Source organism: Nyctereutes procyonoides, unplaced genomic scaffold (genome assembly GCF_905146905.1).
Source record: "Nyctereutes procyonoides isolate TBG_1078 unplaced genomic scaffold, NYPRO_anot_genome, whole genome shotgun sequence".
NCBI classification, from domain to species: Eukaryota; Metazoa; Chordata; class Mammalia; order Carnivora; family Canidae; genus Nyctereutes; species Nyctereutes procyonoides.
The window spans coordinates 3,513,864-3,528,723 of record NW_026575049.1 but is presented as its reverse complement, the minus strand read 5'-3'; the positions used below and the strand labels follow the sequence as shown (position 1 = coordinate 3,528,723).

The 14,860-nt window shown below is 37.5% G+C and overlaps 1 protein-coding gene across 6 annotated transcripts in view; it reads right to left on the bottom strand.

Moving 5' to 3' along the window:
- The window catches only part of SLC16A7 (solute carrier family 16 member 7), a 172,676-nt gene that overhangs the window by 62,888 nt on the left and 94,928 nt on the right, over positions 1–14,860 (bottom strand). For all 6 annotated transcript variants that reach the window (XM_055327993.1, XM_055327997.1, XM_055327992.1 and 3 more), the window contains one exon: positions 12,937–13,180. In XM_055327993.1, the coding sequence (XP_055183968.1) occupies positions 12,937–13,150 (214 nt within the window). In that variant the 5' untranslated portion in view covers positions 13,151–13,180. The remainder of the gene's footprint in view (positions 1–12,936; positions 13,181–14,860) is intronic.

The following is a 14,860-nucleotide window of genomic DNA, read 5'->3' as shown; positions in this document are numbered from 1 at the left end:
GCGATCCTGGAGACCCGGGATCGAATCCCACGTCAGGCTCCCGGTGCATGGAGCCTGCTTCTCCCTCTGCCTGTGTCTCTGCCTCTCCTCTCTCTCTCTCTCTCTCTCTCTCTCTCTCTGTGACTATCATAAATAAACTAAAAAAAAATATGAAGTGAGTAAAACTGTCTTTCTTTTTTCTCCCACAAACTTATTTTGGAATGTCAATAGAATGACGCAGGCTGTTGTGTCAGGGATGTAGTTTCACAAGCACTCAAAAATTGCCTCCAGCTTCTAGTTCAGTTGTGTTTGAACTAATATGGGGGCCAGCTTTAAGGAGCAGAGGTTATGCTGCCCTTGGAAAGTTTTATCCAGCTTCTAAAACACATCATGCTTGATTTCGGGAATACCTCCAAGTAATATTTTTGCACAATATAAAGGTGCTTAATATTATTTCTTGTGTGAAGAAGTGTTCACAAGAAAGGATGATCATTAATTTTATTGGAGTCAATTCCTCAAACTTATTTTTCTTTATCTGAAAAGGAAAAATTAATTCTGCATAGACATTTTACATATATATATTTTTAAAGATTTTATTTATTTATTCATGAGAGACATATAGAGAGAGGCAGAGACACAGGCAGAGGGAGAAGCGGGCTCCATGCAGGGAGCTCGATGTGGGACTTGATCCTGGGACTGCAGGGTCACGCCCTGAGCCAAAGGCAGATGCTCAACCACTGAGCCACTCAGGTGTCCCTATTTTACATATATTTTAAACTAACTGTGAAACACTTCTCTTACCCAAGAAGCATCTGGAAGGGTAATGACAGCTTCTATGGGTTCAAGAGCACTCTAAGTGAGGTTATTAAAATTCAACCCTTTGCATATTTCTTTTTTTTAATAAATTAATTTTTATTGGTGTTCAATTTACCAACATACAGAATAACACCCAGTGCTCATCCCGTCAAGTGTCCCCCTCAGTGCCCGTCACCCATTCACCCCCACCCCCCGCCCACCTCCCCTTGCACTACCCCTAGTTCGTTTCCCAGAGTTAGGAGTCTTTATGTTCTGTCTCCCTTTCTGATATTTCCCACACATTTCTTCTCCCTTCCCTTCTATTCCCTTTCACTATTATTCATATTTCTGATAGAGGAAAAAAAGTTTGTCCCAGACAACAAGGGCATAGAATACAGAGACGCTTTGAAAAGTTTCTCAATCTCTAGATTAATGCCTACTCTTTGGAGGATGATAGAAATCTGTACCATTGAGACAGACCTCTGTTTCAATGTTTCTGTAGCTCAGTTGTTGCCCAAAAGTCAAATAGCCAATTGTCTGTTCTTGCCACATGGATTTCACAATTATCATTTCCACAGTGCAAACCATTTCATCTTCCCACTAGTATCCTGAGAGTTTATACCAGCTGAGCTAAAATCTCCAGTATTTTTAAATTTACTCTCTGAATTTTTCTCCTAATTAATAGGATATTAATTAATCTTAAAAGGATACTTCAAATGTTTTGAGTACCTAGAGGATTCTTATTCTTTCTATATAGATGTGAAGTCATGGTTATGAACATTAGATCACCTGGTGGTAGTTTGGAAAATTTAAAAGAAATTCCAAATCACTAATATACATTTCCCCCTTTATTCCCCTTTGTTCATTATCTAGATTTCATTCATTTTCTTGTTTACAGATTATATTTTAGTTATACTCTGAAATGAATGGATAAATCTGAAATAAATCAGAGTTCTATTTTTCTGAGCTTATTCCTTTTCAGCTTTCCCAGAGTTCACACCCATTCCTGGGGTGCTGAGAAAATACATAGGTTGCTTCCATTTGGTCCCTTGAGTGAATCTCTAATCCCATCACTGCATGAATTGGTGAAGCCAAAGAACAATGTGAACCAAGAAAATGCTATAATCCTCAAACATTCCCAAAGTTTGCAGAACGCATTCTAATCAGAATCATTCAAGGCTATGGAGCACCATCTTAGCAGCAGTCTTCAAAAATCTATCAAAGCTTCCATAGCAGTTCTCCAAAGCTTTAGATTTAAGCACCGTCTATTGATTATAGTGATTCTAGGTGTAATTATTTTTGTTTTAATTGCTTGAGAAAGTTGTATTCCGTTAGGAGAGCTTTGGTAAGATCCAGGGTTATAATCAATGTGTATGTATATAAATGCTAATATAAATAAAACAACTGTAAGGAAAACATTGGGTAACTCCAAATCATTTTTTTTTAATTTTTTTTTTATTTTTATTTACGATAGTCAGAGAGAGAGAGAGGCAGCGACATAGGCAGAGGGAGAAGCAGCCTCCATGCACCGGGAGCCCGACGTGGGATTTGATCCCGGGTCTCCAGGATCGCGCCCTGGGCCAAAGGCAGGCGCCAAACTGCTGCGCCACCCAGGGATCCTACTACTGAGAGTGTTGTACAGCATGGGGAATAGCAATTCTATCAGAAAAAGTCTACAGGTAGGGTGGACCCTCCTTATCTCCAGATTCCGTATTGAGGTGAACTTGCCTACTCACTAAAATTTAGTGCTTTCACAGTCATTCACACAGATGTACAAAGTGGGGAAAAACTGGAACCTCCTGCCATGCAAGTTCCCAAGGTCAAGCAAGGTGATACTGCCTTATTTCCATTCTCATACTGTAAACAAGTGTTCTTTTCCCTATTTAGTGCCACTTTTTTACAAAAAGTACATTTTTGTACTTTTTTATTGATGATTTTACTGTTTAAAAATGGTCTTGCAGCCTCGTGGTTTAAGTATAGGCTAGTACTGTGCTGTGCCATATGGAGAAAATATATATGTTATATATAAGCTTCATTCAAGCAGTGTCACCGTTGTTGGTGTGAGTTCAGTGTTAATGGGTCAACTATTAAATAAGATGTCTCTGAGCAGAAACACACACAAAACAAGGTTATATATTGATCAGTTGATGAAAATATGACTAGGGGCTCATAGGAACCTAACCTTGTATTTTCCCTAGGAGCAAGGGTTCAATATTTACTGGTTGAATTGCCGTCTGCAGCAATTTCATAAAACATAACTAATGTGAGTAAAGAAAATCCACTGCATTTTAATACATTCAGAATTATGATCCTAAAATAGAACAAAAACAGGGTGAGTGCCCAGAGTTGTGATATTGGTATCATAGACGACCATCATCTGATTCTCTCCTTTTGCATCTGCATGGACACAAAATAAGTCACCCAGGAAAATTTCAGTGGATTTTAGGCCATCAACTACACTTCTCTCCATCTTTTCATCATATATCTCAATCACCTTCACTGCCTTTGGGCTCCTAGAGCTCTGTATAACCTTTCGCCCTTTAAGGCTTTCACTTATACTATTAGCTCTGCTTCCAGTACTTCCCCTTCCTTTCATTAAGGCTGCATCCTCATTCTTCAAGTTCAGCTCAAAAACATTTCTTGATCATGCACTTATGAGATCTATATAGTTTTCTATATAGTTTAATGGCAACGACTGTGCTTCCCTACTCATATATTTGAAAGCTGAATTAAATAAATAATATTCATTACCCTGTAAGTACAGCCTGTGTCTGATGGCTCGGTGTGATGCTCCTGTGCCAAGCCAGTACTTTGTACATTGTTCATGTGCATTGTTCATGCTCAGTGTAAATAAATAAAGTTCATGGTCAGAATAAATAAATGGATGAAATTATATGATTTTCTCTCCAGTTATGACACTGGATTACCCACATACCCCCACCTCTGATGATAACAAACAAATACTTGCGCACTAATTGTGCTGAGCCAGAGTTTGTCACAGCCAGGGGCCTCATGGTAAGGTTAGATCTATGAACCCCATATGTGCATATCGTCTTCTAACTAGCTGAGCAAATATTTACACAAGAACAGCCATCTAGATTAATCATTTAAAGATCTCTCTGGAATAGTGCAATTATTCTGCCAAAGTTACTACTGACATAAGAAGAAGGAAAGAGGAAGGAAGGAAGGAAGGAAGGAAGGAAGGAAGGAAGGAAGGAAGGAAGGATGAGGGAGGAGAAAGAAGTAATCAAAAGAGTATTTCAAATCATCTGATTAATCATCAAATAATCCATCAAACTTAAGTCACAGCATGTGAAAAAATGAAATTTAATTACTGTTTTTATAAGGTCCTTTTAAAATAGTTAATTGGAAAAAACCTGTTGCATATTCTCAATCCTAATATAAATGCTGTTTGAGAGGGCATAGAACAGTTCCTTGTATTGAAATAAATATTCACAGAAATAGTCTTCAAATTAATCAATGCAGTTCAAGAAAGTATGTCATGCTAAAACTCACTAGGAACTTTTAGGATCTTAACCTCACATATATCTATCACATACCCATACTTCCTTATTTTTTAGATTTTATTTATTTATTCATGAGAGACACAGAGAGAGGCAGGGTCTTATGCAGAGGGAAGAGAAGCAGGCTCCATGCAGAAGCCCGATGTGGGACTCGATCTTTGAACTCTAGGATCACATCCTGAGCCAAAGGCAGGTGCTCAACTGCTGAGCCACCCAGGGGTCCCATAGCCATACTTCCTAAAGAACACATTCAGTAAGGACTACAGTAACTCACAGAACATTAAGGGGAACAAAAAAGTCTGAAGCTGCCTATACTAGTCAGCTTGTGCCATCACAACAAAAAAAATATGTCTCAGAGTTCTGGAGGCTAGAAGTCCAAGGCCAAGGTGTTGGCCAATGTGATTTCTGATGAGACTGGCCCCCTTCTTGCTGTGTATTCCTATTGCCTTTGCTATGGGTGTATGAAAATGCAGAGAGCTCTACCTCCCTTCCTCTTCTTATAAAGCCACCAATCCTAATGGAATAGGACCTCACCCCATAACCTCATTCAACCTTAATTTCTCCTAAAAGCCCTATATTCAAATACAGCATTTGAATTTGAGAATTGGCGGGGAGACACTATTCAGTCCACAGCACTGTCCAAATCACATTGTGAAACTGATTGCTCGAGTAGGTACATCACTGCTGTAGACCATTTGGCCACTTGGTCTACAGCCTATACTACTAATCCCAGTGACACCACTTTTGTGCTGCTTCTGGATCATGGATCCAGATCTGGATCAACCACCTCACCTGAATGTATTCCTTGAGGCATCTATTCCTTCACATCAGTGGTTTCTGAATCACTTAGCCTTACTATAGTAGGTTGATGCAGGTTGGGTGTCCTGGATGCAAGGAACTCTGAGAAAGTGACTTTCTCGCTTTTTACTGGGGGTGGGGGTGAGGGGGGCAGGAAATCATGAAGTTGGGAATCCCCTTAACGCAGGAAGGATTTCAAAGGTACAGGATAGCCCAAAAGAATGACAAATGTCCACTCCACTACCTGAATAGTAGGAGGCATAGCAAAATGCCACAGCAAATATGAGTAAACACCATGGAATTTTTTTTTAGAACTGATTATTGACCTGTTTATTTTTTACCTTACCCTCGGTTTAAAAAATCTTACTAGTATAGGTTGTTCTAATCAAACTATCTTCCTTGTACTTAACCTGTGGTTTCATTATATAACACTATAATGGCTAATATCAAGACCACTAACAACAAAAGACAAAACGACCATGAATGGAACATAAAAAAATCCCTAAGCATGAATCTCGGTACTTTACATACATCGTAATCATTTGTTCACAACAATGACTCTGAGCAGTAAGATATCATATATACATACACATATTTTTTTCTATGATTTTACAGAAGGAGAAACTAAAGATCCAAGGTCAAACGGGTGGCCCAAACCACAAAGTCACAAAGTTCACATTTTATATATTTTGGAGTTCGTGATTTTCATGACAATGCTCCTCTGCCTCTCACTGGACTATTAAACCATTAATCAACCCCCGTGAGATCCGAGGACTTTCCATATCTAAGTTCCACTCAAGGGGCCCACTCCTGTAAGGTCAAGCAAGTGCTCTAGATAACTACTAAGTATTACATTCCGTTAGGCGATCGAGTTTCTAAATACAGAATATGCATTTTGACATATTACCTAACCAGTTACTGGGCTATAAAGAAATTATCCAAATGGAAAGCTACTCATGGTTTTATTCTTAAGAAATCATTAGTCTACCTTAAAAAGAGTATAGTCATGAGCACTGATTGTTTATCTCTTCACAAACCTTCCGTCTTCTGGGAACAATGTCGTCCTTCTATTAGGGAACCACTCCTTTCCTATCCCAAATATATAGTTCCAGCCAGGCTGCCAATGTTCGCCCCTCATTCATCCATTGCCTGCAGGAGCTGATGCCCAGTAGGCCAGATCTTAGCAATCTTCCCTAGCATTTGTCGGATTCTAACTTAGGGAAGAGTCTTGTGTCAAATTTGGGATGGAGATGCTGGTAATCATCCTTCCTCTGTTAGTGCCTCATTGTAAGAAGCAGAGGAGAGAGGAGACAGAGCAATGTGACAGAAATCACCAGAGCTGGTTGACCTGGAAGGCCCTGGTACCTACGCGTCGCTTCTCATTTATATATGGGAACATTTTCCTTTAGACCTTCGGGGGTTGAATCAGGTTTCTGTCATTTGCAACCAAAATACAACTGCATAAAATATGTCATAATACAACAACATGTTTTAGAGGAAATTAAGTCCAAAATCAGGAAAGATATTCTTACCAGGACATAAATGAATACGTAAGTTCTTTTTATACATCGGTAAGTGAAACATTCACTGTCTAAAGAACACATAATGAAAAGGACTTAAAGTTTCTTATATGTTTCTTCTGCCGAAAATAAAATTTAGCAATAATACAATATTATTTGAATCATCAGCTTTCTGTAGGGACAGTATCTCCTGAATGGTTAGGACTGAACATACTCAAGATTTGCCCTTGATCCAGGCCTCTTTCCATTCTTTGTCTCAGAAGGGACAAAGAGACATCTAATCATAGAGAGCTCCATAGGCATGATTTGATCCCGATTTCTTTCTTTCTTTCCTTTTTTTTTTTTTTTTAAGATTTTATTTTTTAGAGACAGAGAGAGAGAGAGAGAGGCAGAGACACAGGCAGATGGAGAAGCAGGCTCCATGCAGGGAGCCTGACGTGGGTCTCGATCCAGGGTCTCCAGGATCAGGCCCTGGGCTGAAAGTGGTGCTAAACTGCTGGGTCACCCACGCTGCCCCTGATCCTGATTTCTATGCCTTAATGTGCAAGTGTCTGTCTCTCACTTTTATCCCCCGGAACACTGGCAGTGTTGAGTGCCACGTTCAGATCCTCTTTTCATCTGAGACCCTAGAAGGCTTCCTCTCCTCCGCCAGAGCTCTGAAGTAGCCCATGTATAAACCTTCTCATGACACGAGCTAAATGACTGAAGACATCCCACAGTCTGTTCTATCCACACTTACATTTACATAATTTATATTGTAATTACACAACAATCTAAGCCTTCATGTCTGTATCAATCAGTATAATCTAGGTTTTCCTGTACTACAAACTACAGAAACTTAATAAAGATTTGTTCTTTAATTCTCCAAACTATGCAGTGGGCCAAGGATCATCCCCTTGTAGCCATGTCATATGTAACAAGACGCTTGCCAGGAAAGGAAAAAGGAAGATGCACACCTGCTGGGACTATTTTGTTCAGGTGTCCAGGGATACTGTCTATCCTTCTATTCTCTTTTCATTGGTCAGAACTAATCACTTGGTCTGCATCTGAGTGTAGGAAAGTTGGAAAATATATAAGAGCACGTGAATACACAGTGAGCATAATTATTTCTGCCACACTATACCTTATTTCCTAGGAAAACTTTAGCAATATCTGCATTCATGGATTTAAAAAAAAAAATCTATCATAGCGTAGGTATAAAAGGTGCCCAGCCTGCTTGCTTGCATAGGACTATCCAAGTGTACTTTTGGGGCTTTATAAAGCTAAGGTGAAAGCCCTATGTAGATCTCAATCACAGGAATGGAACGAACTTCTTTTATTATTATTTTTTTGGCTGCTGCTAAGAGACAGCACTATATGAATTATTGTAATAGGCTCCTTCGTTCTGCAAAATATTTAGAGCACAAAGCAAAATAATATAGTGAACTTAGACTTAAAAAAAAGAATAGAAAAATACACATTATATATTATGCCCACCAACATCTCGTGCCTGAAACCTTTTGCTTCTTGGCCTCCAGTAACAAAGGCTGAGTGGTCTGATGCTTGGCCCCCTGTGTAAAGTATTCCTTCATAAAACCATCACCCTTCCCTTAATACAACTGGCAGTCCCCGCTCACATAAAACAGAAGAGTATGTTACCATGGAGACAAAGCCAACTCTCCCCTCCAGAATGGCTGTTTCTTCCAAGTCATAGCAGATATTACCAGAAAAATAACATGAGGTCCTCACAGAGATTGGCAGCCCCAAATCTGTATTCAGTAATTGTGTAGCTAAGAATGTTCACATTATTTTTTGATAGAGTAACAAAGACAAACATTGTACTGAAAGATTATCCTGAATAATCACTGTTTATAAAATAAATCCCTATATCCATCTAAACAACCTGGAAAGTTTAATTTGTAATATGTTTTCTACCTCTACTTAGTGTTTTATTAATGGAGTGACCACTGTGCTTGACCTATTTGCTGAAATTCGGTAGAACTCCAGGAGACCATATGGATGACCAGATGGGTTGCTGTAATTTAATGTCATTATTCTGCGGATGAAGTAAGGTATAAACATAATTTGCATTCTTTTCCATCCTTCCTGCATACCTTTATTAGTTTCATTTTTAATTCAGACATCAAAAGGGAAGATAATACCTTGCTACCGAGGCTCAGATGCCAACTAATTACTACAAGAGACTCCAGTCCTGACATCACAGGCCAGGCCTCAGAACACACTCCACCTTACCCAGTGACCCCACCGCAGTGATTAATAGGTTGCGTGCTAAGCCCTAATGAGTGTGTCAGATCTTAGATGTTCTCTAGGCTAACGTAATTAGCATTATGTTGAACAGAGTATTTCAGTTACTTGGTAGAGAGCCTCATTAAACTTCACACTAAACTACATGGCTTTTCACCTTGTGGTCTATGAATTTATTTTATAATCATCAACTAAAAGGTCTGTATAAATAGAGATCTTTCAAATATTAAAGGATAATTTAAATATTTTAAATCAATTATTGATCTTCTACAACAGTGAATCTGTATGTTGGACATGAAGTGTTTTTCAGGCATGCTTGTTGAAATGCAAGTTTCTGGACTACACCAACAGAAATTCTGCTAAAAAGGGATTTGGGAGAAGACCCAAAACTCTGCATTTTTAATAAGAGACACGATTTAGAAGCAGAAAGTCTATGGACCTTACTTGAAAACATACTACCACTTTGGTAACAGGACCAATATCTGTGTCTTGGATTAATTGAAACTATCAGATTTTTTTTTTGTTCTAAATAGTTATTATGTTTCTGAAAAAAATTATCTGCCTCCACATAAGGGGGACTGTTTTCATATTGAGATTATAGTTTTAAATGTACCAGTGATTTCTTGTTAAAAGATTGAAAACAATTATCAAGGTAAGACACAGATATTATTTGCAATAAACCATGTAATGTGTAATGAGTTATCCCTTAGCCAGTGGAAATGGCAAGTAATAACATTCTTACCCTACAGGCCATGCACCTGGGATTACTTTTCCACTTTCAAGGGAAAGACCACAGTGCAGCAGAATTTCTGCAATTACTGATTTTTCTCCATGGGCAGTAATGATAAAATGTCTTAGTTCTGATGACTAAGGATGCTAAGCAATATTCCAACTACTTGGTAGATCTCATCTAGATATTATCATCATCAATTACTGCATACTAAGTATTTTTCATGTACTTAGCATTTGTTTTCTTGAAACAACCAGAAAATCCCCGATTGTTAATAAAGACAGATTTTTTTCATCTATTATCCTAAACATTTTAAGGTATTTTCCCCCCAGAACTGATAACTACTTACTTAACCAAACTACTTTTTTTTTTTTTAAAGTAGGTTCCATCCTAGCATGGAGCCCAACACAGGCCTTGAACTCACGACCTTGATATCAAGACCTAATCAAGAGTTGGATGTCTAACCAACTGAACCACACAGGCACCCCAAACTATTGTTTTTTTAATGAGCTTCAAAAGAGTTCTCTCTTGTGCTTTTTATTTATTTATTGAGAGAGCACGCACACACACACACGAACAGAGGGAAGAAGCAGAGGGAAAAAGATAAGCAGACTCTGAACTGAGTGTGGAGCCCAATGCAGGGCTCCATTTTATGACCCTGGAATCATGACCTCAGCTGAAATCAAGAGTCAGACACTTAAATGAGGACCAAGGTGCCCCTCTTTTGTGTGTTTTTTTTTAACATGCATACTGGGGGCACCTGGATAGCTCAGATGGTTAGGCATCTCCCTTCGGCTCAGGGTGTGACCTCGGGTCCTGGGATCAAGTCCCACATCGGGCTCCCTACAGGGAGCCTCCTTCTCCCTCTGCCTGTGTCTCTGCCTCTCTGTGAAATCCCACATGATCTTCCATGCTGTTTGTGTTCATGCTCTGTGTAGCCAAGCAGAGCAGATTTTGGAAACACCACAAAGTTTCAGGTGGCGGCTTAGGAACGAGATGAAACATTGCTTGAGCAATAAGTAAACCTGTATTCCTTTGAGGTACTGGGGCTTTGAGGTTATTTGCTTAAAACTAAAAAAGTCAAGACTTGCCTTAACAAAAAAAGTTATACAAATTTCTGTCTTGGTTATGAGTTAGTCAACTACCTATTCAATATAAAACTATGACTGTATAGTTCAAATTCAGTAGACTTTTATGAATTCACTAGAGTAATCTGTTTCAATTGTATTTAAGAATGGGGGAAAACTATGTATCTTAATATTAGCATATTTTGGAGCTCAGGACACTATTAAAAAACATATAATCCCTGCAATAAAGGAACAAAACTAGGTACTTAGTGTCTATTGTTTCTATAGTCATCAGAAATAATACAGTTAGAATCCTTAAAGCAACTGTCCAAGGAGATATTCAGTGTTTTAGAAGCAGATTTTTTCACTGATACACTAAAATAGCATTTTAAAGATAACTTTTGGTAGTGAAACAAAAATGCAGCAATTTAACCTAACTAAAAGGTAAGGGAGACATACTGGATTTTTAAAATTTTATTTATTTATTCATGAGAGAGAGAGAGGCAGGGACACAGACAGAGGGAGAAGCAGACTTCCCATGGGGAGCCTGATGTGGGACTCGATCCCGGGACCCCGGGATCATGCCCTGAGCAGAAGGCAGGTGCTCAACCACTGAGCCACCCAGGCATCCCGAGACATACTGGATTAATGTAAAATCACTGACACATACAAAGTGGAAAACACATACCAATATGCACTCACATGCATATGCACACACAAAGAGGATCATTAGAGGATCGAATTTTCACCTTGGTAGTACAATAAAGAGACAATATCCTATAGAAAAATTATTATGTCATTGACAAATGACCTTGGTAGGGGTAGCGCCTGAATCACGTCAGTAGAAGGCCTGGCCTAGATCTGGCTCTATCACTTTCTAGAGGTAAAGAGGAAGATATGAGAAAGGCAGAAAAGCTCAGTGACTCAATGTTTGGAGTCTCAATTTCTATCTGCCGCTAATGAGATGTTGGTCTTGAGAAACTATTTTATGTCTCTATTTCCTGTTATAGAATGGAGAGAGAATAATACTTATCTCACACATTGCTAAGAGGATTAAATCATGTGACACATAGAGAGAGCATTTAGAGAGGACTTAGCTGAAAGTAAATACTAACAAATATTGGATATCATTGCTAATGGTATATCCATGTCACTACGAGCCATATTACCCTCAACTATAAGGTAAGAAATTGTGCTAGGTGATTTGTAGGATTTCTTTCAGTGCTTATATTCTGAGTCTACATCTGTCTCCTAAAGTCAAATATCCAGTTGAAAAATGAAAATTCTGAAAACAAAATATTTTAGATAATGACTTAAAAAATGTAGAGACCAACGGGTCTGCTGTTGAGATGGATTTAAGGAAAATAAGTGACATAATAATGCACTATAATTCCATTTCTTTAAACATTCAGAAGTGATATGGTTCTTTGATTTGTTAACCCACATGAATTTTACCCTCATTTGAACATCAAACGTAACAAGATGATTGTCAGGCGACCATTTACATTTTAAAATGTCATATTTAGGGGTGCCTGGGTGGCTCAGTCAGTTAAGTGTCCAACTCCTGACTTTGGCTCAGGTCATGATCTCAGTTGTGGGATGGAGCCCCATGTCAGGCTCTGCCTCAGCGAAGAGTCGGATGGACATTCTCTCTCCCTTTCCATCTTCCTCTACCTCTTGCCTCCCCCTAACTCTCAAAATAAGTAAATGTTTTTTGAAAATGTCATATTTAATGAGTACTACAGAGATAAGGATTTATTTTCATCAAAAGAATTTGAATGGATCTAAAATGTACATCCATTTTTGCAGCTGAAGGTGAAAGTACTTCATAGGCTTACAGATTCAGCAATTGGAGTTTCTTTCTCATTAAGAAGAAAGCATTTCTACCAACCGTAATAATGGTAGGAAATGATGCTAACACTATGGTATAGACTTTATGCCAGATTAAAGTGAATCATGCCTCCCTTGGAAATTCCATAATTTAAGTAAAGTAAACGTTAAACATTAAGGTAACCATAAGTTAAATAAATGTTATTTTGTTCAGAGAAATCCTCATTCATTCATTCATTTAGTAATACTAAAGAATGAAGTGAATAGCTCAAGATGCTGCTGAGTCAATAAAATTATTAAAAATTCATTTGGAATTATATTTTTGGTTGGTTTTAAGTGACTATAATACAAAAACAGAGCTTTAACATACGGAGACATTACATGTAAAACACTGGCATGGAAGGATTGTTTTCTTAATCTAGAATTCCATTTATTCCCAGAAACCTTACCTCCTGCATACATAACAGCCAGCATAATGGATGATATCCAGGCTATTTCACTGTAGGAAGTGTTGAATATTTGCTGAATTTCTTTGAAGAACACTGTGACAGCTTTGGGGAATGCGTATGAAAATCCAATGGAGATAAAAGACGCTGCAACTACCACCCAGCCCCAGCCTCCATCAGGTGGTGGATGTAGTGGGGCACCTACTGGTGGTGGCATTTCTGCTCCTCTTTTTGAAATTCAAGTAACCTATTAAAAACAATGAAATAACAGTTTAAACTATATTTCCACTTTCAGATATTACTCTTGATAGTCACCAAAACAGCATTTTCTGGTTATAAGTATATAATTTCTCATGAATATTTTTAATACTCTTATCTTCAAAAATTAACAAAAAAAGTGGATTGAGATATGTAACTTTGTTATGGGCTAAACACTGAGAGCATTTAATTTGTTTATGGAAATAAAAACTACTCAAAAATTACTCAAAGAATTCAAATCCGTACTAAAGTACCAACCTAAAAATAAAAGTTATCTCAATCTGAATTCTAAGCGTAATAAAAATGGAGCTGTCATTACTTAAAAACAGAATACTTTCTTAATTCAAAAATATTTAAGATTTTCTTTACAAAGGTTAAAAAGGACCATGTATTAAATCCGATTGATTTTAAAGAATTAAATAGGTTTTTTAATTTTTAAAAATATTAGATTATTAGAAGGATTTTAGAACTTTTCTACTTTTAATAATTGAGAATACTTAAAAATATTTCAGCATGGACCTATTCTCTAGACTTGTAGCATTAGGAGTTATATGGCTTTAATGAATTAATTTTGCTACACTTCTCAAATGGTGCTACTTATTATTTAATGAATGATATATTTTATACACTTTTCATAGTGATAAAATCACTAAAAGTGATAAACGAATAGGTGGTATGTTATTGTTTGTTAAAAGACAGGACTTTCTCTTTGGATGTGCCTAGGAACACTTATGCTAGCTTTACGGTATAGAGCACTACACACTCTCCTGTGGAAGAAATGATCACATATAGATTCACATAACTGAAGTTAAATTAAAATCATCTGGTTCCCTAACATCATTGTTTCTTTGTTGAATAATGCTATTTGCCTAGCTCTTAGCTGTGTTGTTAACATTTCTCAATATCTTCTTACTACTCTCATTTTATTTGTGAACATGTTCCACTTGAAATGTAGAGGAAAATGAAACCATTTTCTATTGGTAAAATAATATTGGAAGTAGGGCAGCCCTGGTGGTGCAGCGGTTTAGCACCACCTTCAGCCCAGGGTGTGATCCTGGGGTCCCAGGATGGAGTCCCACGTCGGGCTCCCGGTGCATGGAGCCTGCTTCTCCCTCTGCCTATGTCTCTGCCTCTCTCTCTCTCTCTCTCTCTCTCTCTCTCTCTCTGTGTCTGTCATGAATAAATAAATAAATAAAATCCTTAAAAAATATTGGAGGTAAGTTAATAAAAACTAATTTTGCCACATGTTTTTGGAAAACCCACCAAAAAACTAAACAGATATTTCTGAAAAAACAGAGATGGGTTTAATTTTTGTTTACTGTCAAATTATATCAAGCATATTTTCAGTGATCTTCTATATGTACTTTTTAGATGGAAATATTCTGTACATTAAACTTTTCTAATTGGCCCATAGTTATTGAAAGAACTTGATTTCAAAAATTCATATAGGTAAATAATAAAAATGAAACTTAAAATAGAGCAGTTCTCTGCAATTTTCCTGTTTGCATAAAAGAACTTGTCTTTCATTATTATTTCATGAGTTTAAACTATTGTAACTTTTATCACATCTACTATTGTAAACACTTAGAAATACAACTGGATGATTTGTTTTTCAGTCACTTCAAAACCACATTTCTAAATAATCTTAAATACATTATTTAAATATTAT